The sequence below is a fragment of the Daktulosphaira vitifoliae genome, unplaced genomic scaffold (genome assembly GCF_025091365.1).
Source record: "Daktulosphaira vitifoliae isolate Bord-2020 unplaced genomic scaffold, ASM2509136v1 Scaffold_5, whole genome shotgun sequence".
Lineage (NCBI taxonomy): Eukaryota > Metazoa > Arthropoda > Insecta > Hemiptera > Phylloxeridae > Daktulosphaira > Daktulosphaira vitifoliae.
The window spans coordinates 8,908,780-8,935,315 of NW_026099576.1; the positions used below are offsets into that span (position 1 = coordinate 8,908,780).

General features: G+C 30.0%; 1 protein-coding gene and 1 long non-coding RNA gene across 3 annotated transcripts in view; one reads left to right on the forward strand and one right to left on the reverse strand.

Moving 5' to 3' along the window:
* Positions 1–374: 374 nt before the first annotated feature.
* LOC126906800 (uncharacterized) lies at positions 375–2,778 on the reverse strand. 2 transcript variants are annotated; one of them, XR_007704342.1, is made up of 3 exons: positions 2,505–2,778; positions 899–1,086; positions 375–800 (listed from the first exon to the last, which is right to left on the reverse strand). It is a non-coding gene; the product is annotated as an uncharacterized LOC126906800 (long non-coding RNA). The 2 variants fall into 2 exon arrangements; XR_007704343.1 differs by having other exon boundaries at positions 880–1,086.
* Positions 2,779–2,973: 195 nt separating this feature from the next.
* Positions 2,974–26,536, forward strand: part of LOC126906799 (max dimerization protein 1-like) — a 114,686-nt gene continuing 91,123 nt past the window's right edge. The window contains exons 1-3 of the mRNA XM_050687671.1: positions 2,974–3,692; positions 3,896–3,992; positions 7,386–7,415. Of these exons, the coding sequence (XP_050543628.1) occupies positions 3,638–3,692; positions 3,896–3,992; positions 7,386–7,415 (182 nt within the window). The 5' untranslated portion in view covers positions 2,974–3,637. The remainder of the gene's footprint in view (positions 3,693–3,895; positions 3,993–7,385; positions 7,416–26,536) is intronic.

The window sequence follows — 26,536 nt, forward strand, 5'->3', positions numbered from 1 at the left end:
TTTAATGTAGATTAATTTTTGTCTAGATTATTTGTTTGTGTACAATTAAAAAATAACATAGGCATGCTAATCTGAAAACAAATATTGTGTAATTTGAACAGTGTTATAAGGATATCGTGTTACCCATGAGATTAAAAATGAAAAAGGGAGCATATGCTCTTCATCGCTAATAACATTATTGATATTGTATATCAGAAAAATAATATTTCTTCGTTATTGATCTTTTATATAAAAAAATACAGTGCAATAGTAGTACTAGTAATAGAATATCATATTATTAATAAAAAATTATACTATTTATTTTAGATAATAGAATTACAAAACAAAAAAAAAATATTCAATAGAATTGATTAAATATAATAATAGCAAAGATTTTTCTTTATTTTTATACATACTTTAAAATTAAAAATTATTTTTTTTAATTTAGTTTTTTTAAAAGCTATCTTTAGAAATTAAAAAATATAGTTCTTATGTCTAGAATCCAATTAATTATCAGATTAGTCATTCATGGTTATCAACTTTTCATTTTAAAATGTTTTAGCTACGATGTGAAGCTAAGCGGGTATTGGTTTTTGATGGTGTGTGTTTTATGTTCATCCATTCTCAGCTCTCATTATATCGATTTGAAAAACCCTTTATTTTAAGAAATATTGAAAAATATCTTAAAATTACACTATTATAATAAAAAAATATTTTTTTTATTTTTTAAAATAATGATTCAAATGAAAATTTAGTAAGATATAGTACAGACAAGAAAGTCAAGTTTTTGTATCATTTGTCAATTTGTATCAGCAATAAATCTAATTAAAAAAAAAAGGTATATAAAAAATTTTAATATTGTTACTACACCGTACAAACATAAAATAGCCAAAATTTTACCTGTATTAATTTATCTAACCTGTGATGATATGTGTAGAATACAAAATATTTTTCATGGTATTCAGTTGCATCGATCTTATGTAACGTTTAAAGTATAAAATTAATAATGAGATACTTACTGTTTCGGTGTTATTGAAATATTACATTTTTTTTGTCCGAACAGATGGATATTTTGCATTTGCTTAATTTTGAATTGTTTATTTAGTTCTAAAAATATTGGTGAAACGTCATTGTAAGTTTGTATGTAGATTCTTAAATACAAATGTGCATAACACATTTCAAATTATTAACAATCGCTTAAAATATATTGACCTAAATTAATATATTTCCTAATAAATATGATTGTTTGTAGTGATTCTTAAGGACATTGAACTCTAAAACAATGGCATAAATGCAGTTTATTAAAATTTAATACCTACGAGTTAAACACAATTTCATTTATAAAATGAATTGGGTTAAAAGTGCCCTCATTAGATACACTGAAAAGACGAGTTTGCGTGATTCATGAAAATTAAACACTTCAAACTTTAATTACATAGTAGTTATGTATTTAATATATTTCAATTTTTTAATAAAACAAAAATAAGTATTATTAAAGGTCGATGACTAAATAGGTTAAAATACCATGTGCGAAAATTAAAATATCAGTATGTATTAGAATCTGTTCATATTAATAAGAAACCTAAATTTTTCTATTAACAGGGAATTAATTAATTTGTTTTTTTAAAAATCGTATCATTTTTTATTTATTATTTTTCAACTTTTTAGTATGGTCGCATGTAGAGATAGTGAGAAGTTTAGGAAACTAAAGTGCATGTGATTCATTTTAAATATCATCCTTATGATTGAATTAAAAAAGTTGAGAAGACAACTGGCACCTGGATCTTGAGTATTAGGGTTTCATACTATAAAAGATGAGCAAAAAAAAATTCATATTCAAAAAATTGCGGAAATAGAGAAAATTCTTTAAATTTTTAGTTTCGAGTCGTCTAAATCTGAGACTTTTCTCGGTAGTTCCATTGACTATTTCAAGTTACCTTTGAAATACACTAGTATTTTCTAGTGACAAACCATATAGCAAGATAACGTTTCTAATGGTTAGAAAATTGAAGAATTGTAGCGATCATTCAGAAATGTCTAAGGGGAATACATTCCTCTTGATTTTTACTTAAGTAATTGATTGAATTAAATTGAAGATCTTCAATTATGATTTTCCAAATAGCTGTAAAATATTTTAAGTCTTATACACTTTCAGATTACATTGATTTGATTGTTTCAGAATACAATAATTTTGATGATTTTTTCAAATTTACAATAATTTATTTTTCAGTAGCACTTGGGTAAATATGGGAAGCATTTTTGGAGCTCTTAATTTACATCAAAAATTTTTTTCGACTATATCACAATGACTTATTAAATTTTTCTTATTAATATATTCAATACTCCAGCATTTTATTCCATTAATTAATCGAGTATAATTGAAACTTATTACTCAATAAAAATTAACATAATTAATTATTTAATTACGAGTGATTGTTAAGCACGCAATAATACCCCAATATCTATTCAATTAAATCGTACGACAGATATCAAGAACACTTAAGAAAATCATTAATTTCACTTACATCAGTACTTGACACAAGTCCGACAAATATTAGTTAAAAATTACTTGACATCTAGTTGATGTTCATTAATTTGTACATATATTTTGTTTATCATTTAGATTAGAATATTGAGATTGAAATTTATATCATACTACACACGTCTTGAGTGCACTCTGCACGATGAATCACGTAATCTATTTGTTAAAGATAAAACCAACCAACGTATAACCGCTGTGTAATCACAATTGTGTTCTCGGAATGTACCTAAACATCATGTTGTCGATTGTGTTCCGTAGGTTTGTCAAAGCACTGATAGATAGCGGCACCGAAGAGTCACGGCTGTAGTGAAGTACACGTTGCACGTCAGCTGTTGGCGCGTAATCGGCGTGCGTTTCACGTGATCCCCCGTTGGTCCCGTTGATCCATCCGTTCGGTAGCGTTCGGTTACGGTCGGGGGCGCGCACAACGGCCGTTCACGATACACGTCAATAACCCATCGGTCGCAGTCGCGTTAACAGTCCCGGTCACGACGCAGTGTCGCCGCCGCTTCGCGCCGTTTACTATCAAAATATCTCTAGTAAATATTTGCAATAGATTTAAATTATATATTCTTGGTTTTTGTTTTGTAAAATAAAATTTTTTGTTTTGTTGAAGTATACATATATACACATATGCTTAAATAGATAGAATATATTTTTTATACATTGCAAACACGTCATTGTTGTGCGACTGTGTGCGAGTGTGAGTGTTAATCGCGTGTGTACGGCAGTTCACTAGTGCGGCCGCCGACATCGTCGCCGTCGTTCCAATTAAGTGTCCGTTTGGTGTTTGTGTGTGTGTGCGCCGCTCTTTCTGTTTGACGAAAATCAAATTAGTATACATAATATATAATATTTACACAGTTTGTTTCTATTTTTTTTCTGGTTTTTTTCAAAGTTTTCGGCGAACATAAACAACTATTTACGCGACATCACCATCCAAATCACAGCGATAAGTCTCATCTGTTTCTAGTCGTATTTACAATTTTAATTAGTGATAAATAATTATTTGTACACGTCAAAAGTCGACGACTTTGGTGTCGTTCAGTTTTCGACCTAAACCTTATCACTTTCTCCGGACGTTGGCTGATAATTTATATCTCAATAAAAGCGAATATGAGTATTGCTGCTTTATTACAAGCCGCCGAGTACCTGGAAAGGCGCGAAAGAGGTAAGTCAGTCGCGTGTCTTCTTCTCCCACCATGGCCGTTGCCGGCGGCATGTTGCTTTGTCGCGGCCATAATATGCTACCGTTACCGCCAAATACGCTGTATAAAAATAACGATAATATTGTTTATGTGCATTATTGCCGTTGACGGTAGCAATAATGGTAACAAATAATGATATAAACATGTTATTATTTATTTGTTATAGAAGCGGAACATGGGTACGCTTCACCGATGCCAATCACTATCGATCTCAAAGGGGCTACTGCGAAGAGGCCCAAGACAAAGAAGTCGCAGGGAAGTCGGTGAGTGTGTTGAACTATATTTTCTCCGGTTAAATATTTTTATAATTTAAAAGCATGCATTTTTACGACCTTGACCTCTGGTTTTTGTGTGGAAGGGATAAGGTAAACATTTAAAGCAAAACACATTCGTTGCAAGTTTATACGCGCGTGCGCCATTTTTACCTAATCCGTAAACGATAAATGCAATTAATCGTATTCTGTTTGACCTTTAGCGCTTTTCTTTTTAATTTCTTTTTTTCTCAGAATGTCAAGGTGAATAAAATACATTAAGTTACCGCTACTGCGACAGTGTGACAAAGCGCGCGCAAACCGTGTAAATTACTTATACCTACTTAGCGTTCTAGTCATGTCACGTAACGACTCCCGCTTGTTTATTTTAGTTTTTTTTTATCCATCGTATCGGTCACTGTTTTTTGTTTTTTTTTGTAACAGTTTTCTATTCATTTGTAACAAAAACGTTGATTTTAATTATTCGATTTCTCAATAACTTGTCTATTAGATTTATCCCATTAAATACTGATTAGTATAGCTATACAATTCTGTATTGATTTATATTTTTCCTTTAAATCTAGTGATGTTAATGTTTAGTTAAAACATTGGGTGTCTGACAACCAAATGGACACCCTGTATAGACTTATATGTATTTATTGTCGAGATAATAGTGTTATTAGACATTTTATAATGGGCACATACGCTGCACAGTACAATGTAGTGAATCCAACTTGGTAATAATTGTTTTTGGACCGGCCAGATGGTTTTTGAAAATGGTGTACACGTGACGTTCTATTACAATCTTCACACGTATATATAATAATAATATATAAGCGCAACGTGGAAAGAAGGCTAGAGAATCAACGGCTATGAAACGTTTGTGGGATTTTACTTTGTTATTTACAACCGTGTTGTCGCGTACATCCCTCAATGGAATCTTATCGATTTATTATTTTTAGAAGAGTACAAAGGAATGACTTAAAAATATCGTCACCGGGCGTAAAGTTTTTTTTTAATTTCCGGTCCATTTAGTTAATTTGGCCGTTTAATTATATTAATGGTTGAAACTAATTTCGATTTTGTGACGCCCGGCCAGCAGGGCATGCGGAAGGCCATCGGTGATTAGGAAAAGGTCGCGGTTGAAAATGCTGCTGAACGTCGGGCTATATCATTTTTCGTCGAAACTAACGTTTGTTTTTATTTTTCCTCTTTCCAACTTTTGTCAGTAAAGTATTCTTTGTAATTACTAAGGCTTATTTCTTTTACCCATTTCTAACGTCGTTCGTACTATAGCAGTCCTTCGCCTATCCGTTGCCCATCGTATAGAATGTACAAATGTCGGTGTACGAACAAAGGTTTCAAGGAGGGAATTTCTATCACACACAACCCTATAAAGAGTTTACACATTACCGATATGTTTGTAAAGGGTAGATTTTTGCAGACCCCGTGGCCGCAATAGTGCTAGGGACGTAATAATTTATCTTTTGAAATTTAAACACAATGAGTGAACGTTGCATTAGTCTAAGAAATACTCCTATCGCATAATAGCTTTTTTCCTTCGAGTGTACGCCAAACGTTAGATATTATGTGTTTTATTTTTATTTTTAATTACAACTGCTAGGAAGTTTTTTAGGCTATTAAAATAATTGAAGTTTTTCACTACAAACTTTTTACTTATTTTTTTATGCGGCCTACAGCGATGACAAAGCAGACCAGTTTAATCATTTGACTCTTCTCTCTTCGTGTCCGCTGTTAGTTTTTTTTATCTTTTTTTTTTCTTTTGTACGCTACATCGGTTTATTCCATGAAACAAACAAGAACAATTTATTTCACGAAGAGAGTAAAAAAAAATAAAAGAATGAAATCGACGTAAGGCTTCTTCGTTGTCTTTATTTAAAAAATGACTTGGTTAGCCTTTTATCCTACAAATAAAACGATTGTCATTAGCGTATATTCTGCAGCATCTCATTGTGTAGTTGTCATACGGCAATCCTATTTCCGGATGATGTTTGGTCTATTGAATGAGAACCCTGTGCTGCCATTCAGTGATAATATAAGATTAGTGTTGGTTAGTGTCGCTAAGCGGAAAAAAATGAAGACGAGAATCCGTTAGGTGTTACCTAACTATACAATTATTGTGAACAAATAACGTTATTTTGTCATTTGTGAAACTTAATACTAACAGTAGACTTGTGTTGTAGACTTGTTAGACAAGCATTGCTCATAAAGAAAAAAATTATTGTTATTGTTAATAAGTCAACAAATTTTTCAATACCTGTTATTCATACAGATAAATGAAAAAAATACTAATGGTCTAAACATTTTATATTGTTGTTTGATTTGAAGAATACAAATTTATTAATTATAGATTAAATAATACCGCAGCGAGAAATGGTTGACCAATACAATTACTATGAACCTCTAATAAGTTAAAAAATATTTTTACTATAAACCTGTAATGTCGATTGTACGGCCTTTTATAATAAAACTAATTGCGAATGCAGTATGCGTTTTCAAAATATTTGTAAAATAAATTAGAAAAAGTTTATAGCTTTTTTAGTACTGTTGTAAAATACTGTGTCTTACGATTAATGTCTAACTATTTACCGAAAGGTGTCGATGTGTTTATTTTTATTTCTGGATAAATTTGGATTTTATCATTTCAGCTAACGTCCTAATTATGCAAATAAATTATAAATACTCTAGTGTAGTGTTATACAGAGTGATTCATTTAACACTAGTCACTCATTTTCTTTGGCTGTTGTAAAATAAGGTGGGATGAGGAGAAATATGTTTAGTGATAAAAATATCAAAGCCACCAGCGCTTCACCACCAGTCAATACTATAATTTGTTCAGAACTTCTGAAATACTGGTCTAAAAGTTGTTATTGACCAGTCAGTTAGGTCACTTTCTATTTTATAAGCTAGTTAAATATGTATGGTGTCATTTAAAAAAATTAAGTTGACATTCTTAAATTGACAGATTAATGGATAGAGATACATATGTAACTAATAAAATCCAAATCAAAGTCACAAAAAAATTATTATTTTAAGAGAAATTGGGGGGCTTGCGATAAAATATTCGCTTTGTATAGTCATTATTAATATTACCTAGTTACAGAATTTAAACAAATGTAATTATTTAATTGACATTTTTCCGCCATAAAAACTCGGTTAGCACATCCAAAACGCAAAGACTTTTGTGTTGTGCTATTATAGTGAAACCGTTATTGAGATTGTTCTTTTGATGAATTTGGCACGAATCCAAAACAACCGGGGTTTTCGCATATGTATTCAGGAAATACAAAGTGAGGGGTGGATCATTGCATAATAATTTGTTTTGTAAAACATTAAAGTGTTTATAATTATCAATTATATTAACAAGTTTTTTTTCTTTTACAGGACGACACATAATGAGTTGGAGAAAAACAGGTAAGAGAATCCGGTAATTTTCATTATCGCGTAACACCCGAGGGCGGGCACATAAAATGTATTAAGGTCGAATGAATTTAAATTGGACTCTATGGCAGCCCCGTGTACTATTTACTGCTTATGTTTCTAGGGGCAAAGGGCCAAATTTTCGCTTGTTGTGATCTTTTATTATACATTTCTTCGTTTTTTCTCTAGTTTGCACGCACTTATTCATCGTAGCCTATTATTCTTGGCTTCGAGATTAGTACAAATAGAAAATCATCAAAAATACACAATCTCGGAAACAACACGTTAAAATATTGCGCTACTCGTTTTCCGAGCGTTGACCGGCACTATAGTGCATAAAATAGAAATTGATATTACTACAACATCCCACGTTGTTCATTATGTTATTTTTATATGAATTTATTTGTCTCGTAAGAATTCCAATCCGGTAAAACGACAATAGATAGTGTCAGGTGAAACAGCGTGGGTTTTGTACTTTGTCGTTCCTATGTAGCCCGTTAAAGCGTTTTGCTGTGTTCGATTTCGCCTTTATATTGGAAGGCTGTAAAAAAATAATAATTATAATACAACGTGTCATGTCGATCAACTGTACTGTGTTGGGCAAGGAAGAGGGAGTGTAATCGAACGGGGTCATCGTCTTCGTTGAACGCGGATAGAAGTCCCCGCGGTGAACATCGGGGATTTTTTATGTGTCCTATTAGACGAGTAATAAAGAAATGTACGCTGTCGCCGTGTATATAGGTGTAAGTTTCTTAAATTAAGCGTGACGTTGGAAACGTAGTTTGATAACACAATATTATTATTGTACAAATCTAAAGACGTTTATGAATAATTAAAATAATTCTAGAGTTGGATACGCGTTTTCTATTTTTAAATTGTTCTGAACGGGCCAAGCTGTGAATTTTAAAGACCCAATTAAATAAGAAAAAGTAAGACATTAGATCTCTGTAGTTCTTTTAGCCAGTTGAAACAATAGTGCTCGCCGAGGTGATTTATGGCTGTCGAAAAAGAATCGTTTTTCATTTCCACTTTGTCTCCGGAATGTGATTTTTAGTCTTCTAATAATATTGTTTATAATGCAGACGACGAACGTGACAATATAGCGTGCCGATGATAAATTACTATTATTATTTTAACTTGTTTGTTTAGCGAGGGTTTCGATTGGGCGGTTAGTAATTAAACGGATAATGCCAAATAGATAGTAGAATAGTTTGAAAAAAAAAAATCATTTATTTTTCTTGCACAGAATTGTAAATTATTTTAGTCTACACTCGAAATGTTTACTGACGCGTTCACTGAATTATGCAGCTTATGACATGGATTGGAGACATATCTTTTTAACGCTAGTCCAAACACCACACACACGTAAGAATATCCCACACGAGATGGACAGTTTATTTTCGAACGTGTCCGTATGGCCACACCTTTCTTCTGTGTATATTTTTTTAGTAGTACGGTCGGAGTTTGTTTCCCTTTACACACTAGCACTTTCTTCTCGTAATGCAACTAACACGTGAACGACACTTGTTATTAAATTGTAGTTTGAGCATTGCATAAAAAATTTTATTCCATAGTAACGATTGGCAGTTTCTAACAATGTCAAGAAGTGTGGGGGGTTTAACGCTATTATATCTTGTTGCGATCATTTTTTATTAGATGCTTAAGTAATTTATATAGAAAAAAGAAAATGTATACTTTGTTAAGATATAATATTTTTAAACTTGGCACCGCATATAGGAAAAATTAAATAAGAGATAATAATTTATAAATAATTTTAGACGACTAATCATTTTTTATTTATCATAATTCTGTTAAATTTCACCGTGTGTTTAAATGCTGAACTTATAGAGTTAAAATATTTTTGTGACGTACTGCTGTCTATAACTGTGTTAATTAAAACTTAGGTAGGACAATTGTTTTATTGGTTTATGCAAACGTTTTTATTTTTACCGATTTTCCGAAATTTTTATTTATAGTTTTATTCTTTTTATGGTGAACACATACCTCATGGGTAGTTCGATATTTTATGTCTTTAATTTTCACTTATATATTGTCAAACTCAAGAAAATATTTTTATTTTTTATACTTGCATCAACAATTTTATGCAATTATATTGGCATTGATTTAGATTATCACTGGCTACAAGGTAGCTTAAAAACCGATTTGCTTTAATAGTCTTTTTTAAGTTTAAAAATAAATAATTATATCTGACATTGAATAATTAGGAAACTAATTCGTTTCAGCGCAATTTAAACAAATTTAAAGTTTTGCTCAATTTTTAATGCCGCTCGATTAACTTAACAGTTCATGTCTGTAGGTAATTACTTCTTTCCAACTTACTTAACTATAATTAGTTTAACCTAAGACATTCTTTCTTTTGTTCCGTTTTTAAAAAAATATTTCATTCCCTTCAAATATGAAATGGAATTAAATTAAACTTTTATAGTATTTTTGTCGACCATTTAAGAAAATGAATACTTAGATTACAATATTGATGTTTGGAGAAACAATATTTATTGCAATATATAATTCTAGATGTCAGTGAACTTTTATATCGATTCTAGAAGGGTAATATTGTTTAATGAAAATTTAATAAAAATGTTTAAATAGTTAATGTTTACAGTGTCACACTTATTTTATATAAAAGAATACAAGGTGGACGAGTATCCATTTAGATATCAAAGTGGCTTATTCGTCTTGAGTAATGCGCATTCATCTTAGATATAGTACAATATATCTTTGTCTTCAATTACTTACCCTCGAATTAGATTGATTGGCGTCGAAGGTTTTTTACAACATGCTCCCAAAGTTCATTTTATTCTGAATAATATACCGAAATACCCCCCCATGCATAGCTTTTTAGACTTGTCTATAAATAGAATTGAAAATATTATATCCGGTAAATGGCCTTGGGTTATGTTATGGATTCCAAATTGGGAATCTATGTCGTTATTGATAATTATGTTAATCGGTATTCTAATGTAAATAAACAGATAAATTGGCTGTTAAATAATAGTTTATAATAAAAAACAAAATATCGGTTTATTTTCTGGGCATTCTGCAATCATTTAGTAATAACACCTGCCTTTCTTTTGCTCTATTATTATATACTATGCGTATGTCAAAACTGATCATGTCTCATAATTCATATATTAAATAATATATAATAGTTCAAAATTATGAAACATAGAAATGTATTATATTAATAGTCTTCTATGGACTGATCCTATCGTTTTTCTTTAGTTTACCCTTTACATTACATAACAAGGTGTATATATATATATTTTACCAATGTTAGGTTTTCAGTTGCGCCTACACATCCATTTTAATACGCATTTATTATAAATGGATGTATCCCTCTCAATTCGGCTGTAGACCAAACCAGTTTCCCCTTGCCTAAACAGCTGTTTCTTAGTCCAGCTGCTACACCATCGTGTCATAATCAGTTCTCCCCAAATTCTTCCATGGCATATATTTTTTTTGTGAAAGTGTCGATTGTGTTTGTATAATAAATGGAATAGAACATCTTTTTATCTACACGTTTAACTTATTATTATGCCTTTCGTCCAAAAGAGGGAGGCCAATTTGAATAAATAAAAAAATATTCACCAACACCACTGACGGTTTGTATATATCCATACAGCAGTGTAACAGCGCAGACCTTGAACTTCCTTTTTGCACGCGTTTATAAATTATACACTACTACTAAAAGTATTGATCGTTTTTGTGTATGCGTGTGTGCATGCAATTCGTTCTCAATAGCCAGTAGACACAGTGATAGTGAGTATTATTTGGCATTGATGTACAAACGATGGAGTGGCTGTACTTATATGCATTGGCTTATCGCCTTATATGAAAGATTCGTGAAAACATGACCTACATCAGAGTAACAATTTTAGTTTCGCAATAATCGTGCATCGCTGCGTTGCAGTCTGCGCTGCCGCCTTTCGTTATCGTCGACGATTGTTGTTGTTTTTTTTTTTTTTTTTATGGTATTTTATATTAGCTATTGCCGTTATGACATGCCCTCGGCTTGGTAGTGGCTGTCGTTGGCCAATTTTACATTGACACTACCGTATTGAATGTTAACGTGTGCGCGCGCAACACGTCATCGGTGTGGGTCAATCGTGCACTCGGCAATCCTAACACGATATCTAATTGTTGAAATGCTTTATTTTTATTATATAAATACGTTTTGGAGTTCTTAAATTTGACTTGTTCACGTTTACAACATTATAATTGTATGTATTGTGTGTTGGCCCGTCCTCCAATAGTCTTTGTGTTTATATATATATATATATAGTAGGTTTACTGTTTTTGTGCTGACCCACATGTAATAACAATTACAATTTAAAGCAATCGGTGGTCGTCTTTGAAATATATGTGTACGATGGGCTGTGGACTCATTCGTAACTGGCGCGTGCCTTGGCTCTGGTGGCCTGCCGCCTCGTCATAAATCGTCAGCAAAACATTCGGGTTTGGCACTCGTCCACACGAATTGTAAGTTATGAATCTCAATTCACCATTGTTGTTGTATTCTTTCCAGGGTTTTTGTTTCATGATACGTTATTTATTATTAGGTCTGCGTGCAATTATCGCGTGCCATTTCAGTCTCATTAACTTGACGTGATAATCGTATGTACTATACACCAACAATTAGTTGGTTACAGGTTGGATGTTCCCCCATTCAAACAGACATCAAGTATTGTGCTTGGTTTCCTCGCTGGAGGTGAAATTATTTCATTCCCTATGAAGTATTTATTTTTAATTTGTCATGGGGAGTTCCTATGCTTAAAAAGCTGTTGTTTTCTCCTTGGTTCCCTAGTTGCTATATTTACATTCATATTTTAAATGCTTTTTACAAGCGCATTATAAGTGGAGAGCAAATATTGAATACCTTTAGCGGACGAATTCATGAGGTTTTTCAACCGTTTTTATATACTTTTCTATTGCTTTTATGTATTTGCTGAAATACTATGCGATTCGCTAAGAAATTTTTTTTTATGACCGATGTGCGATTTCTAACTACCGATATGTAATGATGTGCTAGTGTATAAAACTGTAAAAGTCGTTTACTCCAATGTAATTAAGTTTTCAGTACTCCCTCTGTATTCTCTTTGTGTAACAGCTAATGAAAGTAACTTTTTAATCTTCATGTAAAGCTTAGAGGCGGAAATACAATCCATTTGAATTGTACTCGAAACATTGTTTATTATATTTGCTTAGTAATGCATTTAAAAAGTATTAAGTAACTTCTTACCTAATTCATTCGATTAATAGTCTCGCATAAGTATTTAATTAGTTTAATTTTAAACTTAGTTACTTCGAATTTTAAATGTATGTAAATTTACCGTTAAGTACAAATATTACAATAGTTACATTATAAAGTCAAACTAAGTTGAAACAACTTTCGGTCGTTGAATTGAACAGAAGTTCTACTTTCTCGAAATCGTATATATATATATATTTATATATTTTGTTTAAAAAATACCGTCATTTTACATAGATTATGTCATTAAGTCACCCTGAGTTATAGTTTCAATTTCGTGAACTCAAAGGTGACTGACCATTCTGGGCACGTTTGTGGAAGGTGCTTTGTAGATGTATATGTATGCAAAGTCAACGTTGTGGGTTTTACTTGTTTTGTTTTTTACCGGCCGATGCGTGACCCAGTGGTGTCGGGTAGAAAGCGACCAAATTAAAGGGAGGTAAAAAAAAAAAAAATCCCACAGAAGTTGTGTTCCATTAATGCTACTGCTGTATTCTTTTCCAAACGACCAAAGTCAGCGTAACGTGAATAAATCGCAGTCTTTATTGTTGTATAAATATAATAGTCGAAAAATAAAGTAGTTTTCCCTTTCGAAAAAAATAAAAAATAAATAAATAAAACGACAAAGTTGTGTTTATTTTACAAGGGGAAATTGTCGTGCATACAATACTAAAAACCGCGTACACGGTACATTATAGATTTTGTGTGTCCGCTTGCTGCATTCATTATGCGATATTATGTGTATACATATAACGTTGGTACACTGATAATGTTTTTGAATATTTTATACAGTATTACATTGACGCATTGAATGTACTTGTCACTTATACAGGTACAACAATGTTGTAAGAATAATTATATTATTTTAGGTTACTAGTGAATCAAAACTGATTTTAAATTCTTACTTAATTGTAAGTAAAGCGTCTTTGAATTATTAACGTTATTTTAAGTTTATAAATTGATTGTTAAATTTCAAATAAATTTGTTAAAACGGCTTTAATAAAGATTTTAAGCATTTTTAATTAATGAATTGCAAAACATTATGTTTTGCATTTCATCGAAAACACAATTTCTTTTAATTTAATAAAACGATTGAGAATCGTCTTGATTGTTGTTATCTTTGGCAATATAAGTGTAACTGCAGTGCATCATATTCAGCTTTCAATGGACAAGGTCATAGGTTTAATGACTGATATCTTAATAAGATTGTTTCATAATTTAAATTGTAATTTTAATTACTATTTGATCAAATTATTATATGATCAGTTTTGAATTTGTTTTATTTTTTATAAATAATTAATTTAATAATTTAGTTCGGTTGTACTAAGTATTTTATCTGTTAAAAGTTTAAATTTCCAAAATGAGACGTTTCCATAAACATGATTTTTAAGTACGTGATAATGGCAACATTGTTCTCGAAATACGTATCTGTGATTTTGTTGTGGCTTTTTGAATTTTAAATAATATTAGTCACAAATAATCAATTTTTATTTTTATTATGTGATTTTCAAATTGTTAAAATTTTGCATTTGATATTTAATAGATAGTGTTTCTAGACTAGAATATAATTTAAGGTTTTATATCACTTTGAAACATTTAGTTTTTAAACTTTTTCCATTATTAATGTTTGCTATGAAGCATGAAGATAAAAATGTGTTGACAGTCATCTTTTATGCGTATAAAAGATAATGTTATAAATATTTATAAGTGTCATTTCGCGTTTCATAAAAAAAAAGGAAGCGTTAATAGTTTGCTTTAAAAATATTCAGTGGATCGAAACTATAATTATGGTGTATCTGATTTTTACATATTAGTTCTTTATTAATATATTTTAAAATCAGTCAGTTGAACCATGTTTGCACTTTATATATGTTTAGTTGATACTAATATAACGAGCATAGGAAATATAAATGAAGTCCTTTAAAGCTATATGATTTTGTGTAGGCGTTTTGTTTCTTACCTTGGTTTTTGTGAGATTTCACCTTTATTCTTGATCTCATACCCATTAAGTGTAATTTATTAATAAACAAGTTAATTCAAAGTTTGTGAAAATGGCTTAAAGAAATATTGCCTTTTAATTTTATGAATTATTGTAACTTAGTCATGTAAAATCAAATAACTAATTATCCATGCTGTATATTTGCGTGTATCATTTTAATTAACTAATTATAACCCAAAGATGCGTTAAAATTAAATAATATGTATTAAGGAGATTTTCATTGTACAGTTAGTAATAGTTTCTTTTTTTGAGTTTTTTAGGATGAAATAATTGTAAATTTTTCGATCTTTCATGGTAAGAGAATTTCGAGAATTGATCACAACTGTCTGTTTTCACATAATGTTATTGAATAATATAAACCAAAATATATCTTCTCCGTTTATACCCAAATAATATTTGAAATTTCATAATTTGATCGCTTTTAAAAGACGAGAGAGAATTAACACGTAAATATTTTATAGTGAGTTTTAAAATGTGTTAATTTTAATAATTATGTAATGCATTATAAATGCAAAAAAAAAAACAAGTTATATGAATAATATAACAAAGTCAATTTCAACAAAATTGTTATTTTTACCCACGTATTCAAACATTAAAATGTCATAAGAAATTAAGCATTAATATATTTATTAAATAATTTAGGATTCTAAATAAAAAAAAAAAGTTATGTTTTGACAATCAATTTTACGTACACTTGGCTGCTAACTAGATAAACAAATTAATTTTGTTTGTATAATCGAATATGGGTTACAAGTTTCCTCGTGTATGTTGATGTACAAAAAAAACATCGCTTTCATTGTACTAATTACAATTCGCACACTTATTATTATTGAAATCTCATAAAATTGTTAATTTTCCAGAATGTATATTAACACTCTGTATATTTTCAAATAAAATAGCTTTGTAATTTTTTTTTTTTTCTAATAAAACATTATTAGATGTATATTAATATTTGCTTTATCACATTCAATGAAACGTGTGTTATTGTTTTTATAATTATATCATATTAAGACAATTACTGTGATGGATTAATGTTGTAATTTCATTAAAATACAGTGGGAGTGTTGAGAAATAAAATGTGGCTACAATGAAAGGAGGTAGCAATCATAATAATTCATTATTGAATACCCTATTAATGAAGTTGAAGGTAAAAAACAAATTGCGTGTACGATTATTGATCGTATTTGTTTTTTTGCTAATTTTTGTTTGTTCCCTTACCTTTTATTACTTAAAAATTAACTATTACAGTGTAATTTTTGTGTTGTAAAAAATAAAAGGCGCATGTGCAAACCAATATGTTTTATAGATATCCTATTAGGCTTTTTACTAAATATAACTAATAAAAATGCGTACTGCGTTTTAGTTAATAAACGTCTAGTCTAGTATTCATAACATTCATAGAATTGATTATACGTAGAAAATTTACATAATTTTTTTTTTGATTTATAGTTTAATTTAATTTCTTATACAAAACTATTTTTTGAATCAATATGTTCATGATTGCTTAAAAATGTCAATATAGAATAATACATACAAAATACATTGCATTGTTTTAAATCATGTTAATTTTATTTTGTCTTATATTTATTCACATATTTTAAACTAGATATGTATTTTTCTAGAATGTATTTTAATAACTTTTTTGAGCTGAACTTTTATACTTTCCTGATTTCTAGAAATAAAAATCAGTATAAATAATTTCATGCATATATCTTATTTTATACATTGATATATAGTGTCTGACTTAATTGCAACTTTTATTGATATCTCCTAAATCTTATTTATCATTACAATAATAACACAGTTGATTGTAATACACGTCTATAAGTCTAGTTGGTCGCTCGGAGTGGTCACTTAGTGCTACTAACACTTGAACAAATTTCCTATATGTGTTCTATAATATAAAACATACACGTATTATTAACTAGTTTAATTGAGTGTTGACTGACACTGAGAGTCGGATGAAGTTATTTAATGATTGTAGTTAATAAGTAACTTGAAGTTCTTGAAGTAAACTAAAAATATTTATGCAATATAAATTATTTGATTGCTCGTTATATCAGTAATATGTTATTTAATTTTTTTTAATAGTGAAATATAGAATTACACGTATAGGTAGGATAGATAGGATAAAATACTTAATATTTATATGCGAATTAAAAACTGAATTTTATTTTTATCAAGGTCAGTAGCTGACAAGTAATAAGAATTGTTCTTATAACTTGTTTTACGTGTGTTAACAAAGAATGTATATTACACAATCTTATTGTGTTAGTTGTATCAATTATCAATTTTAATATTAGATTTACATAAAAAAGTAAGTATTTTTCCTGTCACTTCGAAATTTGAGTAAATATCTTCATAAATAGAGAGATGTGTTAAAAATATTGTTTTATTTTTGAAAATCATTTAATAAATTTATTTAATATTATATCTAAAAATAAATTATTTGATTTTTTTCGTTTAACTTTTCTGCATACTTTATATGGCAAATTATTTATTTATATGTTTACTTCACTATTGTATTTTTATATTAGGTTTTCAGTCATATTAGGCTAAAAAATTAAATTATTTATTACAACAATCATTTATTCTTAAAAAAAAAAAAACATTAAAAATTAAAAAAAATTTTTTGCATTGAGAATTTTGTTTTTCTATTGTTACTTTTGTTTAATATATATATATATATATATTTGCATTTTGCATATTATTTTGGATCCTGTATTTTTTTTTTCAGTTTTACTAAGTAGGAGGACGACTTTAGGCGACCGTCCTCGAATATTTACACAGAGCTCACCCAAAGGTGTATTTACATATTAATAGAATCCGTTAGCATATGAATATTCAATAACTAGTAACTCTGGTTTTAGGGGTGGTGGTGGGTAGTTTAATAATGATTGGCAAGTTAGTTCAAAGGAAAAAAATCAAGAATAATTAATAGTTTCTACAGAAAAGGTTTAACCTCTAGTATTTTATGAACTGCTCAACAATTTATTAAATGGATTTAAAATCAAATTTTTATTAAGTTTTCAGTTGTATTTTCCATAAATATGTGTATAGTAATAATTAAAGAATGAATGTGTTTAGGAAGTAAATTATTCAATAAAGTAATGTTTAATCAGAGATATTTAGGATTTATTAACAATAAAGCACTTGAACTAAGTATGAGAAGGGTAAAGTTCAGTATATCCGTGTTATGATACATTGTTATTGTTAATAAGATCGAGGGCTTCTATGATATCATCTTGGAATATTAATCGGTAAAAAATAGTGAAACCTTTCTAATTAAGTATAAACGTAGTCGAGATCTTAAAATTATAATAATTTATATTTGTAATGTAAATAGTATAATTTTTTGTATAATTGTACAATGTACATCCTTCATACTTAATACTTATGTTCTCTCTGAAATCAGTCTCAATTGTTTTATACACGACTATTTTTAACATTTTTTATTGTTTGAACTTCCGCGTTTTATTTTTTTTTCATACACTGAAAACGGTACGATTAAATAATGAAGGATTACTTAATGTAACTTTTTCTGTTATGAGTAATTACTGAACTCGTACAGTATATTAAATTACCATATCCATGTGTTTAATTTAAGATTATTTGGTTGATGAAACCTTTAAAGTCAATTTCATTTAATCGTCTACTCAGAGTAATTTCACGTAAATTTTAAGTAATTATTTTTACTTCTATAAGTGTAAAAATAAAATAATTTTTTTTTAATGTTTTTTATAAAAATTAGATGAATATATCTATAGATATATCCATTTCTTCGAACTCGTGGCAGAATTCATCTTCAGAGCGATAGTAACGGGTTTGATGTTGTAACTATACTATCATATATTATTAAACCTCTGACTCAAAACTATCGTTTTACTTACAGTTAGAAAACTGAAGAAATGGATATAATCTATATTCTGTAAATATTCTAAGTAATACAAAAAATTCATGAAAGCTTTAACACATTCATGTTTAGCATTTGATATATATATATATATACATTTACATAATAAACTCAATTACATTTCACCAGTGTCGTATTGACAATACTATTTATGTATACATTTGTATACGATCCCTGTATAATAAAATATTCTATGAGTTTATCTTCGCCTATAAAGCATCAAATTAATCCAGTCTAACATTGTAATATCATTACACGTTTATCATTTCTAGAGCCAGTTCATTAGTTACGACTAAAAGCGTTTGATGTGGTGACATGTATGATTATTTAGGGATATTCTGTGAGTACATTAAGTACAAATTAAAAATAAATAACGATAACCAAAGAAACATCATCGCACACGGTCCAGGATTACTTAGTGTTTATATCTGTATAAATATTAAATTATTTCCATTCTCTTTATTACAATGTGTAAGATTGCGCATTTCTTTTTTGTTATTATACCTATCGAACAACAATTGTAATTATAAACATTTACAAATATACAACTGAATTTGCGTTTATCTTAAAAATATTTGTCTTATTATTATTATTAATGCTCACAGAATATCTTGAGATACATGATTTTTTTTTACTCTAGGTATAATTTTAATGATTTGTAAGTTTAGAAAGTGTATACAACTATTTTGTTTTTTTTTCAGTAAGTATCGCATTAATTAAAAAAATCATATTGAATTATTTTAGGTCAGAATTGTTTATAAGAACGTATATCTATGAAAAATTATAGTTGTAAATAGTTGGTTGAAACAAGTCATAAATTTGACAAATTACGCGTGTGTGTGTGTTATAAAACTTGTTAGCTATTAAAACCTTACAAAGTTTTAAAGAGACTTATACAATGGCGCGTGGAGAATACACGTTTTAAAACATACTTTGGTATGACAATTAATGTGAATTCCATTTTCTCTCTAGTCCCTTGTTACACGTTATTGTGTGTCCCTGCACAGGTATTAGGTATATATATATATATATATTTAAGATCATTAACAAGAGCTCTGTTATGTCGCGTCGAAACCAACGTAGGAAACTTCTCTCCAAATTATATCATACTCAGTACTCACATAATTTTATCAACCTCACTGACCACAGTTATTAAAAAGCGATTTTGCTTTTGTAATTCAAATTTTCAAATGCCACCTTTTTTTTTTTTACTCTATTCAACGAGTTATTAATTTATCAATTCCATTTCATCCAACACGCTCTGATTGTATGAATCGCTACACACTCGCCCGTGATGTTACTATTAATAGTCGGATTTGAATAAATATCGAGTGTATAATCGAAGCAACACAATACAGACTGGACACAACACATCTCGCCGACGGGATAATATGGAACGAAGAAGTAAAAAAATAATCGTGTGTTCAAATAGCGTCCGAGAGGGATTTACTATGCAAGGTCATGCGTCAAAGAATATTATGTTGAATGCGTGTTACACACATCCATACTAAAAATACTAATAAATACACGGTGGGATTCAGGAGGTATATATAGTGATAAAAGTAATAACCACAAGAATTTCTCGTCTCCGGTCTTACCTAGGGGTGTCGAACGTGTAGGACGCTCTTGTATACAGCTACCACGACCACCGCCGACCAACAATTTTGAGAAGCCACATTTGTTTTTTTTTTTTGTGTGTGGTTCATCGTGAGAGAAACCGCTGCTTTATTGTTTTTTGTACAGTACACGAGTCCATTTTAATGTGAGAATTATGTGTACGTTTTATGTACACATGTATGATCACGGTGGTGTGTTTGTGATGATTTTCTCATACGTTTCTGGAAAACGGGTGTGAAGTGAACTTTGGTATAACACCAGAGTACAATAAATAACATTGTGAACACCGTACAACCGGAGTGTCCGATACAGAAGAAATAATATTATTAATATTGCAGCCGAAAGTTGGGTCATACCATGGCAGGCAGTAGTGTAGTGTAGTTGTTCTATAGACTTTGGAACCTAAGCGAATTTAATTAATCAAAACGCTGTTGCTGTCAGTACTAGTTTTTGATGATCAGGGGTTCGCAACTTGATGTGCTCCTTGAAAATCAATTATACATCACACAACCCATTCGAAAAATTAACTGTTTAAAACTTTACCGCAAATACTTAAAATTTAAACTTAAATTTAAATTTACATAAATTTTATGGAATAGAAGATATTTGATAGTTAAGAAAATACATTTTAGTTTCGTTGCGTAACTAAGAAGATATTGGTTTTATTCTGTCAAGTTATATTTGTCACTATACACGATTAGTCCATTTCTAGTGGACCAATTTTTCTTAACGATACGTCGTCAAAAGATCACAGATCATATCTATTTGAAGCTATTACCGCTATAATTTTGAAAAAGTTACTTAAATGTCGTATTAAAGGGAGGATATGCCCTAAAAAATTACAATTATAAAACAGTCAATGTCGACTTTTTTAGTTTTCACTTTATATTGTAATAACTTTGAAATCTGGACGGATTATTGTGAAGTTTTTATTGATGATACTTCAAACATTTGTCTTGCCAACGACATGTTTTTTTTAAAAACATTCACCAAGGTATAGTGGGGACTTAAAAATCGTATCAAAGTTTTTCAATTTTTGGTAATGTTCCAAAAAACGTGACTTATTTTTATACCTACATTAAATTAAAGCTAATAATTTAAAGAAAAATTATCCGGATCTCAAATTCTAGATGTTATTGGACATTGAAACCGAAAATCGTGTGATATTGATAAAATTGTCGATTTTGTAATTTTTTGCATAGTAACGGAGTACCTTCTTCATTCTAAATTATTTCAATTTAAAACTTGTTCAATGTTATATATGATTAAAAACAAATTCTACTAAGACTTATCTTTTACGAGTAGTTATCTTCTTAATTAAAAGATTATGCAGTTTTTTTGTAAATATGATAGATTTTTTTAACTGTTTGAATTACGCATCAAATCGTTTTATGACAGTAGTTTTAATCGCTTTTAGATATCTAATAATACCACTCTAAAAAAATGCCTCAACTTTACTATCCTAAATCCCGTCTATACCTATCTTTTTAATAATTGCATATATTGATTCTCGTTGCTACATATAATTATTATATCGAATAGTAGAAATCGATATTTGACTATTTTGGTTTTTATTTTACTTGGAATGTTGGAAGTTTTTTGTTTTCCATTTCATTCGATGAGTATTTCTTAACTAAAGTGACCGCTGTTCAGGTTAAGTTCAATACTGTAATTAATTGTTTGGGGAATTCGAGACCATCTTGCTCTAACTGTTTTTTCCCTAACCGAAATGGAAAAATCACCGCCACTGCATCTTAAAGCATTCGCGCAATGAAGCAAAACATGATACATTGAGATAGTGCGGCGTGGGGATGTGCCTCAACGTTGTCGAATCTTCGGTCGCTGCTATCCACGTTTTTACATTGACTAGATGGACCTGAGCGCGTGCTTGTTCTTTTGCCGCGTGTTGTGCTGGATGGGCACACCGGCCGACGGTCGGGGGGAAATCACGACCGCGCGCCCATCAGCAGCCGCAACTGAGGCGGCAGCTCATCGAGCGACGTTGCCGGTGCACCGTGTGGTGGTGGCCAATCTCTACGGTATCTTGTGTAATATAACAACAACAACTCGATCGTCTTCATTACATTACTTGCATAATAATATATACTCTCAAATTACTCTTTAATGCCATCAGTTTTATGATATAACATTGCCAATATTTTGGTATCACTAATGTTATTTAAATTAATTTGTGGTTTGAATATAATATATTAAACCATTTACATTCTGTGTTACACAAAAAAGTATCTCACAAAAATCTGCATTCTTTTATTAATATGCATACATACATACACACATAAATATATATATTAAAATAAAGCTATTCGAAATTATAAAAAAAAAAAAATGGCATAACTTTTTTAATTAATGATATATAATAAAAATATGATCTAAACGTAGTCTAAGAAACAGTAGTTATTAAAAAAAAAAAAAAATTAACAGAATAATAATCGTATAAATGTTTGTATGTACTGTCAGTTAGATTTAAAACACTTTGTATATAAAATTAATATATTTTATCGTCTATATTTGCACAAAACTTTTGAAATAAATTTTAATAACACATATTTAGGGGCACTGAAATCGAATAACCAATAAATTATGTAAAATAAAACTTCATTGATAACAATAAATTATTAAATTCCACTTAAGTAAAATATGTTTATCCTTATTGTCTTATTGGTCCAATTGTTTTATTTCTTTACTGATGTAAGCACAATATTGCTTTTAACGGGTATCATAGCACTTTCATTGCAAATGCCAATCAATATAATTATGCTCGTTTCACACCGATACCCTTTTTGTCTTTACCCCTATTATAACCCGTTCTGTTATTCTATCGTTCATGTTCTTGTCGATCCAGTGCAGCACAGTGATCGAAATTCGATTTTATATATACTTACTTTATTCGGTTGAAGGTGTGAACGATATGATCATCATTTCCGCTGTTACCGGAGAGGTCTTTGACATGCTCTACAAGGTAAAAAAAAATAATTTCCTTGGTATTCTCTTAAAATAATAGTATATTTTACTTGGTTAGATATATGGAATTCGGCCATCACAGTTAGACAATTACCACATCGAAGTTCAGATTTCTCAGTTTTATTAGAAATATTACTAAAATCAGTCAGTACACATAATTTAAGAAGTGAACATTCACCAATCTACAAACCTCTTTTAAGTGTATTCATGCACGATTGAACAGAACTAGAATTTTCATTTTTGTTCTAATGAATTCATTGTTTGTAAATTTTGTTTCGTTAATAATGTTAACGTTATTTTAATGGAAATTTATATATGATTTTGAATTGGACTAAGAATATTAAAAGTTACAGAACTGACATTTGTTTTTTTTTTATTATTATTAAAAATAGTGTTAGCTCTAATCTTGGACTACTAAATTTTTGGCACTCGTTTGTTTTCTATTATGAGTGCTCCATGTTTTTGAGTTTCAATGCTATAATTATGTCGGTTTAAAAAAACGCAGTTTATTAAATTCTTATAGTCTTTTTCTAGTAAAAAAAAAAAAAAAAAGATACTGCATTGATTGGTTAACAATTGATTCTTGGTTATGTTAGTGTCTTTAACACATATTAACTAACGTGCCGATAATATTACAAAAATAAGAACAATAATACTTTTTTCCACAAAATTGGTTTTTATTTCAAATAAGTATATTTATAAAATATTTTGTAAAAATTTTATAAAATAAAATTAAAATAAAAGAAAATTTTACTTTTATTTAAATAAATGATAGCAACTGTTAGATAAATGTTCACAAATTCATTAAATAGCAAAGAATTTTATTATGTTGACATTTATTAAGCTCTATAAAATATTATGTTTTCTATGAAAATGATTTATTGGTTACATTTAAAATATTTTGATTTGTTAGAGTTAATTTTTGGTTTCTATATTGAAATCATCCAGTCACGATAACCCATTAAAATTACCACTATCATTGTCCGGTCACTGTCGAGTTGTATCTTTTCTTTTAAAAATATAACATTACTCTGTTATACCCGAGCTCTCAGTATTATTATGATATTATTATCATTAACAAACTTGAAGTATACTGGCGATTATTTCCTCACGAGTTAACCCGTTATGCATTCCGCGCCTGTTTGTCCATCTCGACTTTCTTTTGTTCTTGTTATTGTACGATGACAATAATAACATTATTTTTAGATGGACGACGACTAATGTAGAGACAATTCATCTGTACTAATTTAATGTATGTACGACCACACACACTTCTACAGAATGTGTCGTTGCGTGGTTTTTAAAATATTTAAAATTTGAATGGGAGGGGGGCAAATAAACGATCAAATCGTACATAAATGGTTGGGGTAAAAAATAATAAAAAAGGGAAAGAAATGTTTGGATAATACTCGCCACCGTAGTTTCCCCCGTAGGGAAATTTCCGTGTATCGGCGAGTTGCACCCTGTGTGGTTCAGGGGAATGTAAGGGGGAGAGGGAAAGAGAAACAAAGGATTTTGGCGTGTGTGCGTTACAACCCCTCCGTAAATGTACGTGGTATGTGTGTACAACAGGCAGGAAGAAGAGCGGCACGACTCCTTGCCGGTCGTCACAAAGGCCTATAACGTACACACACACCGGGTCCGTACGGGCGTGCGCGACTATGTATGTGAAAGTGTTCGCAAATTATGACGACATTTACAGCCAGTCGACCAATCCAGGGACGCCCTGCGAGTATAGCTTATTGTTCCGCAGCTGATGTGTGTGTGTGTGTGTGTGTGTGCAACATAATGAAATACATAAGTATACAACACAAAAGCCGCCCGGTAAATGTGCTCCTGGTTTTTCTCGTACGACGGCCGTTCCACGCTCACCATGTGACCTTAATTTATTTATGACGCAATACGTGATGTGGAATTGTGTCTAAAAAATGGTATTTATATATATATATATATATTTTAAATACTGCGTCAATGTAAACGTGACTTAACACCTTTAAAGTGTTTTAGCCCATAGGTATAGATTTCTTTGACGTACAAGTTCGTCGAGAAGGTTCACATGCACATTGACAAATCGCTTGCCGTGTGCGTTTGTTATGTGTGTAATGCATCGCTGTTTTGGGTCTGTGAACAATTTGTAGTCTCTTGAATTGTGGTAGAAGAGTGTGCGAGGGCCAGGGGCGAGGAAGAAGTTCATTATGAGCCTAAATCCGACAACACTCGGTGTATAGTGTATGGGTGTCCATCGCCTATTTCCCTCCTTTTGTTCTATACCATCACTGACTTATAAAATACCTGCGTATTTTATAATGACGCGCAAGAAAATAAGTCACGATAACGCTATGTTTGGAGACTCCAAACTTCAACAATCGGTGTTTATGTTTTTAATTTTTCGAGCCAAACCAAACAAATTGTCTCAATTGAATTATTAATATGTGTACAATGTACATTTGTTTTTGTGATTCATATTAAATGAAAAAAAATTATAAGTGGTTCATTGTTGTTTTCAAGAAAAATTGTAGCCACGAACAATGGAGTGAAAATTATTGTTATTATTGTGTAATTATTATCATTATTATTTAAGCTTACTTCATGGTCATAAAAAAATTCTCTATCATATTATTTTAGTATTTGGTAATTCAATTTTTCAATGACATTTTTATAAAAAAATTTTTTTTTTACCACTACCAGAATATAACTGAATAATATTTTAGATTTCTACACTATTTATAATTATTGAGAGTATTATTTTAATTATTTGTGTGGACAAGCACTATATGATTATGTTATTACTAATTATAAGTTAAGACTTGCTCCAGATGATAGAGTCATTTGTGTGCCAAATTATAATGATCGTGTTCATAGTATTTGTATATACATCATATTGCGAGGGGGGGGGGTCTTATTAATATGAAAAACAACTAGTTTGACATGTTTCTGTAGTGTTAATTAGTTTATGATTGTTTTCTGACCGCGTTTAATTACTGCCGCAATATATTATAAAAATAGGTGTCTATATTAAAGTATTATAGTATGCTATCGTCATTTTAACAAAATTATTATATTGCAATTTTAATTTATCAATTTAATTTGTTGCTTTCCTATCGCGCCATCTGGTCGTCGTTTATGGCTCTGGTGTAAATATTTCACTTCCAATATAACATTTAGTTGTTTATCATTTAGCTTTTTAAGTGACTCATATCAAGTACTTCGATTTAGCTGTTTATTAAAACATATTTTTTTATTTTTTGAAACGGCGTCACAAAATATTCATTAGTGTATCATAGACATAAAAATAATCAGAGCTCTCAGACTATGGGCCATAGTCCCGCTGGCTA